The sequence below is a fragment of the Periplaneta americana genome, chromosome 5 (genome assembly GCF_040183065.1).
Source record: "Periplaneta americana isolate PAMFEO1 chromosome 5, P.americana_PAMFEO1_priV1, whole genome shotgun sequence".
Taxonomy (NCBI): Eukaryota; Metazoa; Arthropoda; class Insecta; order Blattodea; family Blattidae; genus Periplaneta; species Periplaneta americana.
Window position 1 is genome coordinate 192,372,307 of NC_091121.1, and position 16,104 is coordinate 192,388,410.

The 16,104-nt window shown below is 35.0% G+C and overlaps 1 protein-coding gene across 1 annotated transcript in view; it reads left to right on the forward strand.

Annotated features, from left to right (window-relative positions):
- The window catches only part of LOC138700375 (neprilysin-11-like), a 55,828-nt gene that overhangs the window by 6,440 nt on the left and 33,284 nt on the right, over positions 1-16,104 (forward strand). Inside the window, exons 4-7 of the mRNA XM_069826962.1 lie at positions 428-655; positions 3,928-4,032; positions 9,107-9,251; positions 15,418-15,535. Coding sequence (XP_069683063.1) covers positions 428-655; positions 3,928-4,032; positions 9,107-9,251; positions 15,418-15,535 — 596 coding nt within the window. The remainder of the gene's footprint in view (positions 1-427; positions 656-3,927; positions 4,033-9,106; positions 9,252-15,417; positions 15,536-16,104) is intronic.

A 16,104-nucleotide genomic window follows, 5' to 3' on the forward strand; every position in this document is an offset into this window, starting at 1 on the left:
GAAATATTATTAAGCAAGTAATAGCATTTTGCATAAGTCAATCAGCGACATTAGACCTACTTAAATTAAATTATGAATAAGTAATGATTAACCTTACAGTATTATAAGCAATATTCAAGAGACATGACACTGTTTGACGGAAGTTTGGCAACATCCCTATTCGGCAAGGTTCGTGGCCTGCTGTTTGTCGTAGTGGGAGAGAAACGGGTGGAATGGGGTGAGTAGAGGCGTTAACTTTTCCAAGAACGACGACAGAGCTGAAGGAGCGTAGATCCGATGGTCCGACAATACATACACGTTTTTATGTTTATTCTTATGCAGTTTTTGTCAGCCAAATTTTTTATTCTCTTTCGAGTAAAAATCGTAACGAATATAAATTAATTAAATGAGAAAGTAATGGCACGTCTTAATTTGTTTCACTTAACAGCTTCGTTCACCACCAGAGACCCCAGAAATATTTAGTATAATAGGAGAACATGAAGCCAGTCCGAAAGTGATCTCTTTCATGAAAATTGAGAAAGAGGAGCTACGGGACCAGTTAATGACAGAAATCTTGAAACATATAGACACTTGGAGCGATAAACAGCAACATGACGAGGAGATCTACAAGACGGTCATAAAAGATGTGCTGGAAATTTCCGGAAATGTTAGTGAGGTGAGAATTGTTTAATTATTTTTTCTGTGTGTCTCTATATTTACATGCTTAGCCATTTAACTGTGTTTTTTTATTTATTTCTCCATTATTTATTTCTTCATTCGTTATTAATTCACGAAATTGTTCACGTCCTTGTACAGTACATTTATTGATTATATACAGAGGGTCGTACTGAAAGTCATTATCAACACATTGCTATAATTTCAATTTCAACAATGTAACAAAAACGATTATATGCTCATAATCTATAGACTTTACACTATGTATTGACATATTGTGACGTCATTTACTTCTATCATGTGACCACAGGCAATGTTTGCAAAATGGTCGGCAACGAAGGTTCGTTTCGACAGCTTGCTGTCATTAAATTCCTTGTTAAAGAAGAAAAATCTGCTGCTGAAATTCACCTCAGACTTCAGGGTGCGTACGAGCTATTCCATCTCAAATCGACCGAAATATAGAGAAAATTGACCTTACAATTTCTAAATACAATGAAACTTTTTTTGTACATAGAGAACTGTGATAAAATGCTTTGTGCAAAGTTTGAGGCATCAGAACTTCATAGTGTTTAAATTTAAAATATTTAAATTGATCGTATTTTCATAAAATTACCAACTTTAAACTGTTATAGCTCCGAAACCCTTTCACCCAATGATCAAAATCATGGTTTATTTTGATGCTGAGAATTAATGTTTATATCGACATATAAACAGATTTTCTTACTTTTTATGGAAATGGAGAAATTTAGTTTTTTCCTCATTAAGACGCCTTTGCCAAGGAAAAAATATTTTAAAAATTTATAGTTAGATTCCGCGTTGAAAGTACAAATAAACACATATTTTTTACTGATGGCACGTTGATCACAAAGTATTGAAAATATCAAATAAAGAAAATAAATTGTACGCGCTTGAACTAACCTGCTGACTGTGAGGCGGGAGCTAGCCGAGACAAGCAAGGCCAGGAGACAAACACGTGATGTTTCGTCTAGTAGCCCATAGCTGGGCTAGCTTTATCACAGGTTTTCATAAACAGAGGAGTAAAATGACGCCCAACGCTCGCTTATCTTCAGCTCTCGGCCAGTGCTTGCGGTACTGCGCCATTCAAGTCTAGGTGTGTGAAAATAATCTATTTAATACCCTCGAAACTTATTGCCGTACCACTAAGCAAACAATGTCGAATCCCTCTTAATAATGCAATGTTTTTTCTCAATATTTTTTTACATTTTTACAAATTGGCAAAAAGCCTAAAAGTAAGTAAAATCAGATTATCTGTCTCTCTGTGTACAATAAAAACAAGGATTACTTCTTAACATAACCTACCAAATGTCAGCTTCAAAATGAGCTCTCGTTCAATGTTCTGCAGTAAATGGTTCCAGAGTTCTGAGCGCTGAAAGAGGCTTGTTTTTATAAAATAACGCTAAATTTGTCGCTCAATAATACGAAAACCGTTTGACTTTCGATAGTATATTTTTGAAAATGCACTCTCCTCAGCACCTTGTATAAAAAGGGAAAAAATTAGAGTATCAAAAAAATGCGAGGTTTTTTACTGATCGATTTCATATGGAATAGCCCGTACGGAGATGTGTGCATGAGCGCCAGCAGTGTTAGGAGATGAGTGAAACATTTCGAAGATGGGAACACGAGCATCCAAGATGAGCCTCGTAGCGATCGCCCTCGAACTGCCTCCACGGAACGCAACAAGGAAAGAGTTCATGAGTTCTGGGATGCATTTTGATTGAATTTCTTGAACCTGGACAGACCATAAATGCTGTCCGCTATATTCAGACAGTTTTGAAGCTCCGTCGTGCATTGCGCGAGAAACGCCCTGGAAAGAAGATCATCCTGCAATACGATAACGCGTGGCTTCACACTGATCGTGTCACCGTGGAGAAAATCAGAACATTTGGGTGGAAAACTCTTCCGCAATCTCCCTACAGTCCCAACTTGGCACCCTCCGACTACCATCTTTATCGGTTCTGTAAAAGCTGCGAGGCCAACGCTACGAGACGCTGGAGAACATCCGGAAAGCGGTGCGTCAGTGTCTTCGGGAAGATGAAGTAATAATAATAATAATAATAATAATAATAATAATAATAATGTTTTATTTTCGCTGGCAGAGTTAAGGCCATAAGGCCTTGTCTTCCACTCAACCAGCCTTAATCAATACAATATATATTTAAATTACGAATATTTACACTACACTTAAAAGGTTCTCCAGTAATATTCTTCAATTAAGTTTTAACGACTAGTAGACTACATATTTATTTAAATTTAGATAAACGTATAAGGCAAAGTAGTAACTTAATTTATGAGCTAATTTAATTCAATTAATTAGAATTAATTTGAGATTTGAGATAGCTAGTAAAATGATGAAAATTAATTTAATATAAGCTTACTAGAACTATGTTACAGGGAGAAAAAAATATATAAATCTAAAATACATTTACATAATGAGAATATTAATGTAATTGCCGTTAGAGGTTTTGTAAATCTATTTAGAGAAATTAATGATAATAATAAGTATGGACAGATGTTAGTTTCATTATATGTAATAAATATTAATCAACAATTAATTTGTTAAGTAAGAATTTATGTAATTTTGACCTAAATGAAGTTATTGTCCAACAACCCCTTATATCACTCGGAAGCGAGTTCCAATTTCTAGCAACTGAAACTGTATAGGATGAAGAATATAGAGATGTCTTGTGGTAGGGTATAATGAGTAAATTGTTATGATGAGATCTTGTACTTAGCTGATGATATGCGGATAAATTTTGAAAACGAGAAGCCAAATAGATTGGGGTAGCGGTGCGCAGAATTTGGAACGGACTTCTACAGCAAGAAAATTTTGAAACTTACAGAACGGCGGGAAAAATGTGTCCAAAGAAATGGAGACTATGTTGAAAAGTGATAGAAAATTCTGTAGATTAAGATGGTGTACCTGTTTTTTTCTAAAAAAAATAAAAATTATGATTTATAACAATGGGTTGAACATGACTTTCAGTGTGACCCTCGTACTATTATTTTTATTTAGAATCTGACGCAGAATACAGAAGATGCTTCTTACTATTTAACCATAACCCGAGATTAAATCATCTGCGCATGCGTCAGAAATCATGTTGCAAATCTAGTTTTTCAGGTGAAGCTCCCTGTAAAGCAGATTTGAATCATGTTGATTATCGGTTTAGTCTGTACGGAAAAGGAAAAACAAAAGCCTTATTGAAACTTACTATCGACTTCAGTAATTTGCTCCAACCAAGTTTTTACCAACAGGCATCTGAAAACGCACCCTCTTCCAACAACAAAGTGGTGATAACAATTCCAGAACTGCAAATTATCGTGGACTCAAGTATTCGCGGAGCGAAGACCGACCGCAAGGTGCGTAGTAACCATATTTGACCATTCTGTATATCAGTCAAGCGTTTTGGATTCAGACATTTACCTAGGTAATGTTATACTTGACTCGGAAACATGACGGCCTCTCTTCTTGGAATTGGTAATCCCTCATAAACCCCCATTCTCTACTCAACCCCTAGCCGCGTGGCAGAAATACAATAGATCCCAGCATTGCCAAATCTAGTAGTCATTGCCTCTACCTGTTGGGTTTCACCCGTTCTCAGTATCTTTTTAGACATTTGTCGACGTGTTGATTTATACCGTTGTGCGCTTCAATATATCTAATTTATTCCGGCCATGATTAATGAGTGTTGGAGCAGATGATCCGCAGTCAGGCCTCCTGATTCACTTGAAGATCCAGGACCATCACAAGAACAAATAACACCGTCGAAGAAAACAGAATATCTTATTTGCAGAGGAGTGTAGCTAAGAAAACAAAGTGTTAAAATATTGTGTCTAACGTTAGAAATTCTATGCATAGAGTAATCGAAAGTTGAGGCAGTTTGATAAGTACAATCCCTTAACATCGGAAGCAACCGGCGGAGTTGGTAAAAAAATATATATGGGGCATAGAAATTAAGAATTACGGTTCACCAACTAAAGAGAAAATAAACAAATTAAAACAGAATTCGGTATGATAGACGATTTTATGCGTGATTTACTCCGTCGAACAGTATATGAACAGTACGCGAAAGAGAGATCGCCAACAGCAAATAAACTTGCGGAAATATTCTGGCCTGATTTGTACATTACGTTTAAGAATGCAGAAAAAATTTCATTCGATTCTATCCAGCACTTTCGGAATTACCAGGAATAGGGTTTTTAAGGAATAGGCCTATAGTTTGCGAAGAAGAAGAAAAAGCTCATGCCGTTTTCCACTTAACAGCTATTACAGCCAATGCCGCACTTTACATTAAAAATCATAACTTCAGAACTAATACAGAGCCACTGGCGTAGCTCAGTTGGCTGAGTTAACTAACGATCTGAAGTTGCACTTGGTCATGGGTTCAGTTCCCGCTTTGGCTGATTTATCTGATTGGGGTTTTTCCGAGGTTTTTCTCAACAGTAAGTCGAATGTCAGGTAATTTATAGCGAATCCTCGCCTCATCTCGCCAAATATCATTTTGCAATCACCAATCCCATCGACACTAAATAACCTAGTAATTGATAGTGTCGTTAAATAATTTAAAAAAAACTAATACAGGTTGTTTTTACCTGATTGAACTTCAATAGTTGGTGTAGAAATTTAAATTTTATATTAGGCCTATATTTTATATAACAGAATTTTAAGGTATAAGAAGTGTACATGCCCCCTTAATTAATTAAATCATATTTCGTATCTTATAACGTTCCTTAGGCCTACAGAAAATTTGCATCGAATCAGAAACTAAACTGGCAGAGAAACAAATATATTCTTTCGTGCTTTAATATGATTTTCGTGTTATGAAAAAATGATGTAAAAGGAATACATTTATCCATGACTGGTATCTAAACTGGTCTTTATTTCGCCGTCCTTAGCAACCTAAATAATGACATTATTCACAGCAGTGAATAAAAGTTTTCTAACTTACAGCAGTGAATTAAATGTTTTTAAATCACTCTCAACATGACAACCAACATATTGGCATTAATTAAAATGAATATATATGAACTTCTTCGCCAACAACACATTACAAAGAAAAAACCTACAATTTAAAATTAAATTTACATCGGTAATGAATAAAATATTGCATAGCACACTAGAGTAAACAGATTTTATGCGCTCGTGGAAATTATCACCCAAGGCGAAGCGGATAAAATCTAATCTTACTCTCTTGTACTATAAATTGCTATTCAATGATCACAGTTTCCGAAAATTTTACCAGCGCAACATCCTTAATTAAGTATAAAATTCTGGAACTTCAATAACATGAGAATTTAACACTTATTATATAATTCTGCAGTTCTTTGTTTATTTAGGTAAAACATGTTAGTGAAAATATAAATATAAAGTGTTTTTAAAATAAGTTTGTTCATTTTTATACAAATTTTGTTTTAGTAATTATAAATTAAGGTATATTTACAAAGATAATCTAGTCTCTCTGAAAATCGCGGTTTCACGGAAATCAGTTTGAAAAACATTCGCAAATCGCAATGACTTCAAGAATTGGCAACTCGGCTAAGGGTTTATCCCTTGCGCGTGCCAGCAGTTAACTGGTGAAGGGGATGAGGGAAGGTCGTCATGTTTTCGTGCGAAGTATATTATCACATTCACCCTTGTAATGCTGATGATTCTTACTCCATTCTTTAGTGCGTGTGTCTGACCGTAATACCTGTATTCATTGTTATTGTAGTTTATTTAAATTGAAATTTAATTATTTTATTAAATGAATGAAATTGGTAGTACTAATACGCAGGCGAAGTCGAAGGAAATAATTATCTGCCCATCTATCGAGGAAGAAGCAACGCGTGTCCACACTTGTGAAGTAACGGTCAGTGCGTCTGGCTGCGAGACCAGGTGGCCCGGGTTCGAATCCCGGTCGGGGCAAGTTACCTGGTTGAGGTTTTTTCCGGGTTTTTCCCTCAACCCAATACGAGGAAATGCTGGGTAACTTTCGGTGCTGGACCCCGAACTCATTTCACCGGCATTATCACCTTCATCTCATTCAGACGCTAAATAACCTAGATGATGATACAGCGTCGTAAAATAACGCAATAAAATAAAATAAAAAAGAAGCATCGTAGATAGATAACACCACATTCATTTCACTTCATTATTCAACTAGATGGTGTCACTCATTTTGATTTCAATAAATAAATTATGATTCTAATTTCAGGGTTGTTTAAACATACGTACTTGAAATGATGTTAATTCAGCGAGTTTTAATTGTTTTTTCATTAAAGGATATGTTATACCCATAAGCATGCATTGTGTATGAATTCAAATAGCGAGTACATGTGTAGTGTGTATGTGTATGTATGTATATATGTATGTAAAAAAAGGGTTATGTTTTATTTAACGACGCTCGCAACTGCCGAGGTTATATCAGGATCGCCGGTGTGTCGGAATTTTGTCCCGCAGGAGTTCTTTTACATGCCACAAAATCTACTGACATGAGCCTGACCCGGGATCGAACCCGCAACCTCGGGCATCTAAGGCCAGCCCTACACCAACTGCGCCAACCAGGCCGACTGTATGTATGTATGTATGTATGTATGTATGTATGTATGTATGTATGTATGTATGTATATATATACAGCGGTATAATTGCCGTCCTTTTAACAGTCGTCGGGGACGGTCTACGGGGTCAAAAAATATCTATACAACGTAGGGTCAAAACTCGATTGTTTTCCCAGAAAAAAATACTTCTTTTCTTATTTTGTTTGCGTTATACTACTTATATAGTTACTAAAACTACGAAAACAATTACATCAGTAGATACATCTAGCAAAGAGTTAATATTAGTTTAAATAAATATTTGTGTGTTATATTACGTTTTCGTGAAATTAAATAAAAATGCATGCTTAAATTTGTTAATATTCTGGCGTGAGAGACGTGGCAACGTGTTCAGCAGGCAGTACTCTGCATATATGTAAGTACGGATCAGCTGAGTTCAAGCTCTCTGTCCATAGCTCTACTGCCGAGCGGATGACAGTTCAGTACAGGGTATTCGACAATGTCATTCACAGTTTAGGAATATTGTATGTTATTAATTTATGGAGAAAGTCGTCGTAATTCAAGTGAGGCAAAAAGGAAGTACAGTCAACGTTTTCCTTAAAGAACGTTACCTAATCGGCGAACTTTTGTAGCAGTTTCTCAACGATTATTAGAAACTAGAAGTCTCTTACCCAGTTTCGAAAATCACACAACCAGAAATTTATTTTAAAATGATACTGCTTTACGGAAGCGGGAGAGATTAAAATGTTGCAATAGAAAGAAGTTCGTGTGATTTTGTGCAGAAAACCACTATTGTTTACTTTTTAGACTACAATAAAAAATGGAGCAATATTGTTACATAAAATGTAAATTTACCATAATGTTCTATTAATGAGATTGAAAGTTTGTATTTGATAATAAAAACAAATGAATAACAATGGTTAAAAAAAAACATTTTCAAAGATAAATTTATGAATTTTTGGCAGTAAATGAGAGCCATTTTGAGCACATTTGTGACCTGAACACGTGATACAACACAACAATGCTAATTTTGGTTTTAGTGAGTTTTCTTGCTTTAAAATCCATGTATGTCATTACTATTACAGTTAAATTTCAATAGTGCATATCCTACAATGTGTACTTTTTAAAATTATAAGTTTAAATAATATTAATATTGTTATGCAATTGTTTTATTAGTTTTTTCACTTATTCCTATTAGCTTTTGTCTTCAACTGTTTAATTCAAAGACTCCTCAAATTGATGTACTGAAACATTAAAATTTTTCTTTATTCAGTACACATACATTGCCATCAAAAGAGGTCATTTTTACAAAAGAATAGTTTATAAATGAAGAGTTCGCGGGAAAAACGATGAATGTCACAGTTTTGTTATGGTTGATGTCATTATCTAATTCAATAGATCACTACGAAATTTAATGTTGTTCTTATGAAAAATGCTAAAAAGGAGAATTATCACCACGAATACAGTAATCCTTTCCTTTATTTTCTATAGAAACAGCACTACATCTTGTAGTTATAGACTCAATTAGATCATTATCTAATCCTTAACAGAAATGTGACATTCATCGTTTTTCCCGCGAACTCTTCAAATTGCAAAAAAATAAATAAATAAATAAAAATATGATTTTGTACGTACTGAGACCTGGAGAATCCAAAAATGGAGAAATAAGTACATGGTGCTATTTAAAAAAAAAAACATATTCATTGCCACATCCTTTCTAAATGAAAAGCATTGTATTTGAAAACATGTTCAAAATATTTCTTCTTTGTTACCCTACAACTTTTGCATAAATAGTTTCTTCACAAAATTATAAATAGAAAAGTTACAAGCATTGTTCCATACTATTTACTCACCCTATATACATCATTGAATATTTAAAGGATTTTAAACGTGGCACAGGTTAATTGGACCACATTCTTGGAGGAACTCACTGCCGGGATAAACAATACTTTCGACCTGAACGAGCATGCTGTCTCCATCGAACACACTAATTACTTCCAGAATCTCGCTTGGTTGATAGCTAACACAGACATCGTGAAAATACGTAAGTAATCAAGTAATATTGGGTGTATCAAAATTATTACAATATAGAATTACCGGACTCAACATTACGAAGTTTTCTTAATTTACGATTATGCAAAAATAAATTGATGAAATACTTCTTTTAGAAGTAATTGTTGTGAAAATACATTGATCCTTCAAGTGCATTAAAGAAGTTATGGAGAGAGTAATCTGTTGACATACGTTCGCCTCGGTTATTTGAAATACAGTAGAGTCTCATGGACTGAGAGGGTGTCGAGTTGCGAAAATGTCGAGTTTTACGAAGGGTTGTAATTTATCAACTATAAAAAAATAGAGAATCTTCTGTAGATGTCGAATTTCTGGAACTCTACTGTAGAAACATTCTGTCTGGATCAAATTATTGATAAATGAATCAATTGGAAAGCTTACTAAAATACGGAGTCGAAATACGGTCACTATAACACAGCATTTAAATTAATTATTAGCTACAGATATTGATATTTAAGTTACTCGACAGTAGGTAATTTGATGATAGAATGAAATACTGTTTCTTCTGTTCCCACCAATTTGCTACAGATCATGAAGCACCGGATAAACATAGATCGCCTTAATTATTTATTTTTCCAGTTGTTTGTATAGGGAGAGTTTAATGTAATAAGCAGTAATCTCTTACGGTCTTACTCATAAAAACTCTTATTCAGACGTTTAACTACTCGTACCTTACACTTACACAGCGAATATCTCGTTTATAAACCGTTTGGAAATTCCTGACTAATAATCACTGCATACGTCGTAGATAACAGTACAACTGTTACACAGCTACGTCATAGTCTCGTCATTATTTTATTGCGAAAGGGAACAGAATAACTGAGATTCTCTATAGGGATATCCTGAACTAGCACCAACAGATAGCGCACGTGTACTTTGAGGGATGCGCTTTACGTATGCATTTGTTTTTCGGTATATAAACATTGAGGATATACGTAGTGTATTAGTATATTAAATACTCTTAAAAACGACTAAAAATGGCAAATTTTTGTTATGTTCCTATATGTAAACACCAGGGAAAGCTTTTTGTCTTCAATCAGGTCCCGAAATATTCTAAATATATGCTTTAAACCTTAAACAATACAAGTAATTAAATTGTGCCTGGAAAGTGCTAGCTATTAAATAAAAGTAACTACTTCAAGTAAGGAATTGTTGACTATAGTTTCATTTTGGAAGAGGAAAAAGAAAAATTAATAAAAGCATATGCAATATCGACAGCGAGCTATGTTAGCTTAGATTATATGCAATAGTTGTAGGAGTTTACACCTGCAGTAAACTCTCGATAAACTGGAATGCTTATTATCCAGGACGATCCGTAGTGAAATTCATTTCGTGAATAATGTTTTTAATGTACTGTACCCTAATTATTAAAACCATGTTTTAACTTCAAATTTTCAAAATCATCCTATATAGTAGGGCCTGTTCAAAACTGCATGTCCTTAACTTACAAAACGCACGACTAATCGTGATACTATTGCGATCATATTATATCATCCCATTAAAAATTACATTTGATCTTTCTGCAACTACAGAAAAAATACAAGGAATTCAGTCTCGATAGTCCCTTCCCTATAAAAAGAAACACACTGGTGGCTGCATATCCTGTTTTTAGCGTACGGTTCTTAAATACTAATGAATAAAGAGGGCAATATTCACTTTCGACATAGTTCCTATTTTTTTATTCCTGCACCTCGTTCTCAGAGTTTTCGTTTAGGTTCATGAACATTCAATTTACTCGTATCTACTGGGTGTTCATTTCAAAGTGTGTCATGACGTCACTGTTGTTGGGTCACCGATTTGAAGCGAGTTCCAGTTTATATGTTCTTCAATCAGAACTTGAGAACGTGTACGGTATAACTTGAACGTCGTAGCAACAGATGGCGGTCTGTACGGTCTGTGTGCTACCATAACCTCTTTCGAACTGTGTTTTGCGCCGGCAAGTCGTACGCAGGGTATTTGTTATCATCGGTTGCGTACGGTAACATTCCACAACACAAATCAAATGCTCCGTGTCCATGTTGACCGTCGAAGTTAATGTCAAGAAATACGTAAGTAATCGTCTTAACCCTCTCCCCATATCCCGACAGTACGTATTTCCAAACAGTTCACATTCCTGCCACTACCGGCGTTACCGTACGTATCGGCACGTACTCTTCAGAATGAACGCCGTACTTGCTAGCCAACTTCTCTGCCTCTTAGATTATACACCTGAGCTGCGGAAGTGTAGGAAGATTGAATTCTCTAGGCTCATCAGCTAGCCACATGACGGCATACAGCGAGCCAAGACACATTTTGAACTGAACACCCAGTATATTCTGCATACTGCAGATTTCCCCACCCATCTCGGGGAATCGCTCAATATTATACAGGTTTACGTTATTATTTATTAAATTAAATTAAATTATGAGGTAAGAAAATATTGAATTATATTCAATTATAGGCTACTAGGTTATACAAAATAATTGTAAATATAATTTTGACACGCACAGAAAACCAACAAGCGGGAAAACATAATCAACTGTAGCATATGACATAGCCCTACAACATGTTGCGCCGCATGGAACTCTCCTGCCATCTAGCGGTAAAACTTCGCATAAGATATCCCTATTGCATCCGATAGTGTGCGCTATCGTACCGCGCTAAGTACCATAGTACAAATGGGCCTGATCGATTACCACGCTATATTTTGGTCAAACAATGACAACTATAGCAATATTATTCTAATTATTCTGTACTCTTTGTTTTGTTCTTCTGCGGTAACAAAGCAACCATCATCATAAAATGACAATCGATACGAACAGCTGTTAAAAGGCGGCCATTTTTTTCTCTCTATGTACAGTAGTGGCAAAAAAAGCCGGACCGATCCTTGTAGCTGATTTCAGAGCCTTGTTCACTCCAGAGCACGATAGACTGGTAACTAAGACTTTCGTGGTTCGAATCCTGCCTGGGAAGGAAACTTTTTTTTGTTCCATATTCAAATTTATTTCAAACACGTATCGATTGCAGTGATATTTTACTACTTAATTAACTTGTTATTTCCAGAACATGAATTTTACCAGCAATCGAAAAGTATTGGGATTTGAATAAGGAACAAAAAAAAGTTTCCTTCTCAGGCAGGATCCGAACCACGAAAATCTTAGTTACCAGTCTGTCGTGCTCTGGAGTGAAAAGACTCTGAAATCAGTTACAAGGGTCGGTCCGGGTTTTTTGCTACTACTGTACAACGCTTAAACAGAGAGTTTCGTGTGGATAACTACTGCAAAGCAATTCCCACGTATAGTTACAGACTGTTTATACATCCATCGCTTATGCATGGTTTATTAGTAACATTTTCTGCTCAAGTCTCGTATAAAAATTAGACACGTTTTATTAGTAAGACTGTTAGGGTGCTATTCATAGGCATTTCGCTAGCCCGCACTACGAGCGTGCTAAACTAGCCCCGGCTATCGACTGGTTACTTGTACAGGATTCATATCATATCTTATCGATAACACTGATTTATGAATTCGAAAAACATTAGTTCGCTGATCATCCACCGGAAGCCCGCGCTAAGAATATCTATGAATACGGCCCTTAGTAACTTATATAATCAGACTATATTTTTCTTGAGTAGACCACCTAACATTTTATGTCGTAACATAACTAACAATGAACAGTATTTTTATGCACAATGATAATAGTTTTAACACAGAACTGAGAACACGTTAACTCACTAATAAACTCTAAACGAAATTGATTAGTGCGACTTGGCGCATCTCGGTGTCTATTACACTCCATAATTATACCACAGTCTAGTACATACAGTCACGAAGCTCAATACGTAGTAAATATGCATCCGTAGATAGTTGCTAACCATTAGGATCGCGACTATCGCCTCATTACAGACAATGCGAAATAGTACCTGCACAGTCTATTGTTCCTAGTACCCTCATCAACTCAAGCTTCGTGATTGTAGGGGAGACTGTTGTACCTTTAGCATAGTGTACCTTTGAACATTTTTTGTTTTTTTAATTTTTGCTGCTACCTAGAGGACTCAAACTGAAGTAGACTGTAGAGAAAGCCGCTAAGTAGCTCTGGTCGTAGTTTCGGTTTGATTTATTGCAAAGTGTGAGTTCTGTAGACAAAAACATTTTTTAGTACCAAAAGTAAACATTTCGTTAGTTGATATATGTTTTCTAACACAAAACCAGATTGTATTTGTTACTATCAATCAAGTACAGTGTGTTCCCTATCATCTGGTGAGTAATAACTTATTTTAATTTTCAAGATTTATTCGAATCTCTAGTTTTGGGAGCCATATTTGTTTAAAAGTGCATCCTCTTGTACTTTGAACACAAAACATCTTGCACCATGGAACATGTTCCAAGGTACACGATACTATCGGTTTTTGTTTTTCTTTTATTGTAAGATTATGTCACGAAGTAAGTCTGGAGTTAAGAGGCCCCCAATCGATCCGGATACCTTGAAGAAAGCTGTTGATGCAGTTATTGCTCCTCCAGGAAATAAAATCTCAATCAGAGAAGCCTGCTCTGGTTTATGATGGCAAATACATTTTGAATATGATTGTCAGTTCTTACAGCTATATGACATGTGTTTCAACTTACAAGAGAGTATGTTCCAAGGTACATGATCCTGTTACACCTTTGAAAACATTACATATCCCTTCATTTTATTTTTTCCATTCTTAATAGATCTGTAAAACAGGAAAATACATACAGGAAGTTGTAAAGGAATCTCCAATAATTATTTCAAGCATTTTTTCATATAAAAATGTCGATTATTGCGACGTTTTGTTCAGTGATCTCAGGATTGATTCCGCTCAGAAACTACAGCGTGTTCATAACGCGTGCGTCCGCTTCATTTGTAATGTTCGATACTATGATCATATCTCACCTTCTTTCAAGAAGTTATCGTGGCTTAGGTTACATGAGAGGAGAAATCTGCACTCACTTTCTCTCTTATATCGAATTATGCACTCTTCATCCCCCTGTTATTTATTCGCTCGCTTTCATACTCTCTCTCGCTATCATAATATTAATACTCGATCACAACGTGATAACATGCTAGAAATTCCACTTCACGCATCGTCTCTGTATTCCTCATCCTTCACTGTTGCTACCTCTCGTCACTGGAACTCTCTGCCACCTGAAGTCAAGGGCTGCCGAACATTGAATTCTTTCAAATCCAAGTTAGAAAATTATCTTATGACGAGTTGCCAAACTAACTTACTATTATGACAAGTGTTGTATTGCATGTTTCCACGTATTCACATTTTTTTATGTTCTAATGATATTCAACTTATTTTATATTTTTGTTTTCATATTTTCCGATAATGTTATATCTCTAATGTGATAAGTTGAGCTATATATAATCTTAATTTTCCTTATTGTGTGTACTTAGAAATATTGTATTCACTGTATACTTTGTACTGCACTATTTTATTACTACTATTAGTATTATTATTATTATTATTATTATTATTATTATTATTATCATCATTATTACTATTCTTACTCTTATTATTATTATTATTATTATTATTATTATTATTATTATTATTATTATTATGAATAATTGTCTTTTTTTTGTATGCCTCATTTATTTTGACCTGCTGTTCAAATATTATTATGCTTTTTTCTTTCTTTCTGTATGTTATATATTATGTCTGATTTCTTCTTATTTGTTGTTTATTTTTTATTATTATTATTATTATTATTATTATTATTATTATTATCTTATTCAGTTTTGTGTGTAAAATTGTAGTGTAATTTGTAAATTTGTAGTGTTTTTGTAACGCAGTCTTTACTCCTGGTTGAGTGTTAGAGAAGGCCGTATGGCCTTAACTCTGCCAGGTTAAATAAATCATTATTATTATTATTATTATTATTATTATTATTATTATTATTATTATTATTATTATTTGTCAAAATTAAAAAAAAATAAAATGTGAAAAGTGTTTAAAGGTACAACAGTCTCCCCTATATACTATACTATGATTATGCCTGAACTTTTACAGTAAGGAATCGCAGTTTGATAGTCCCGAATACTACAGACTCCTCTGTTATACACACACACACACACATACATATACATACACTCAAAACAATCTGTTATTAACTATCACTTTTTCTTTATTTCAGAGAGATTCGTGTGGTGGCAAGTCATTGAACAATTGGTGCCCCTAACTAATAGGGTTATGAGAGATATTCAACAGCAGATTTTAACAACGATTTCCGGTGAACAAGTATCAAAACCCAGGTAAATTAGATTTCTTTACAATTAATATTAGAGGAGAAAAATTCGCTCCGGCGCCGGGGATCGAACACGGGTCCTTGGTTCTACGTACCAAGCGCTCTCACCATTGAGCTACGCCGAAGTCAAATCCACAGCACCGGATCGAACTCCCCTCCTCCAGTTCGAATTTTTCTTCTCTAATATTAATTGTCACCATAACAAATATATTCTGTAGGACCAATAAAATTATAATCTTTAGTAAATTTTTAGATTTCTTTGTTTTCTGGCTGAATGAAGTCATATTTGTTATAGCTAGGGACCGGATTTTTAAAACATGCATATGAGTACATGAGGATTATTGCCGTTATTGCATATTCTAAATATATTTCCCAAGTGGCCCGGGTTCGAATCCCGGTCGGGGCAAGTTACCTGGTTGAGATTTTTTCCAAGGTTTTCCCTCAACCCAATACGAGCAAATGCTGGGTAACTTTCGGTGCTGGACCCCGGACTCATTTCATCGGCATTATCACTTTCATTTCATTCAGACGCTAAATAACCTAGATGTTGGTACAGCGTCGTAAAATAACCCAATA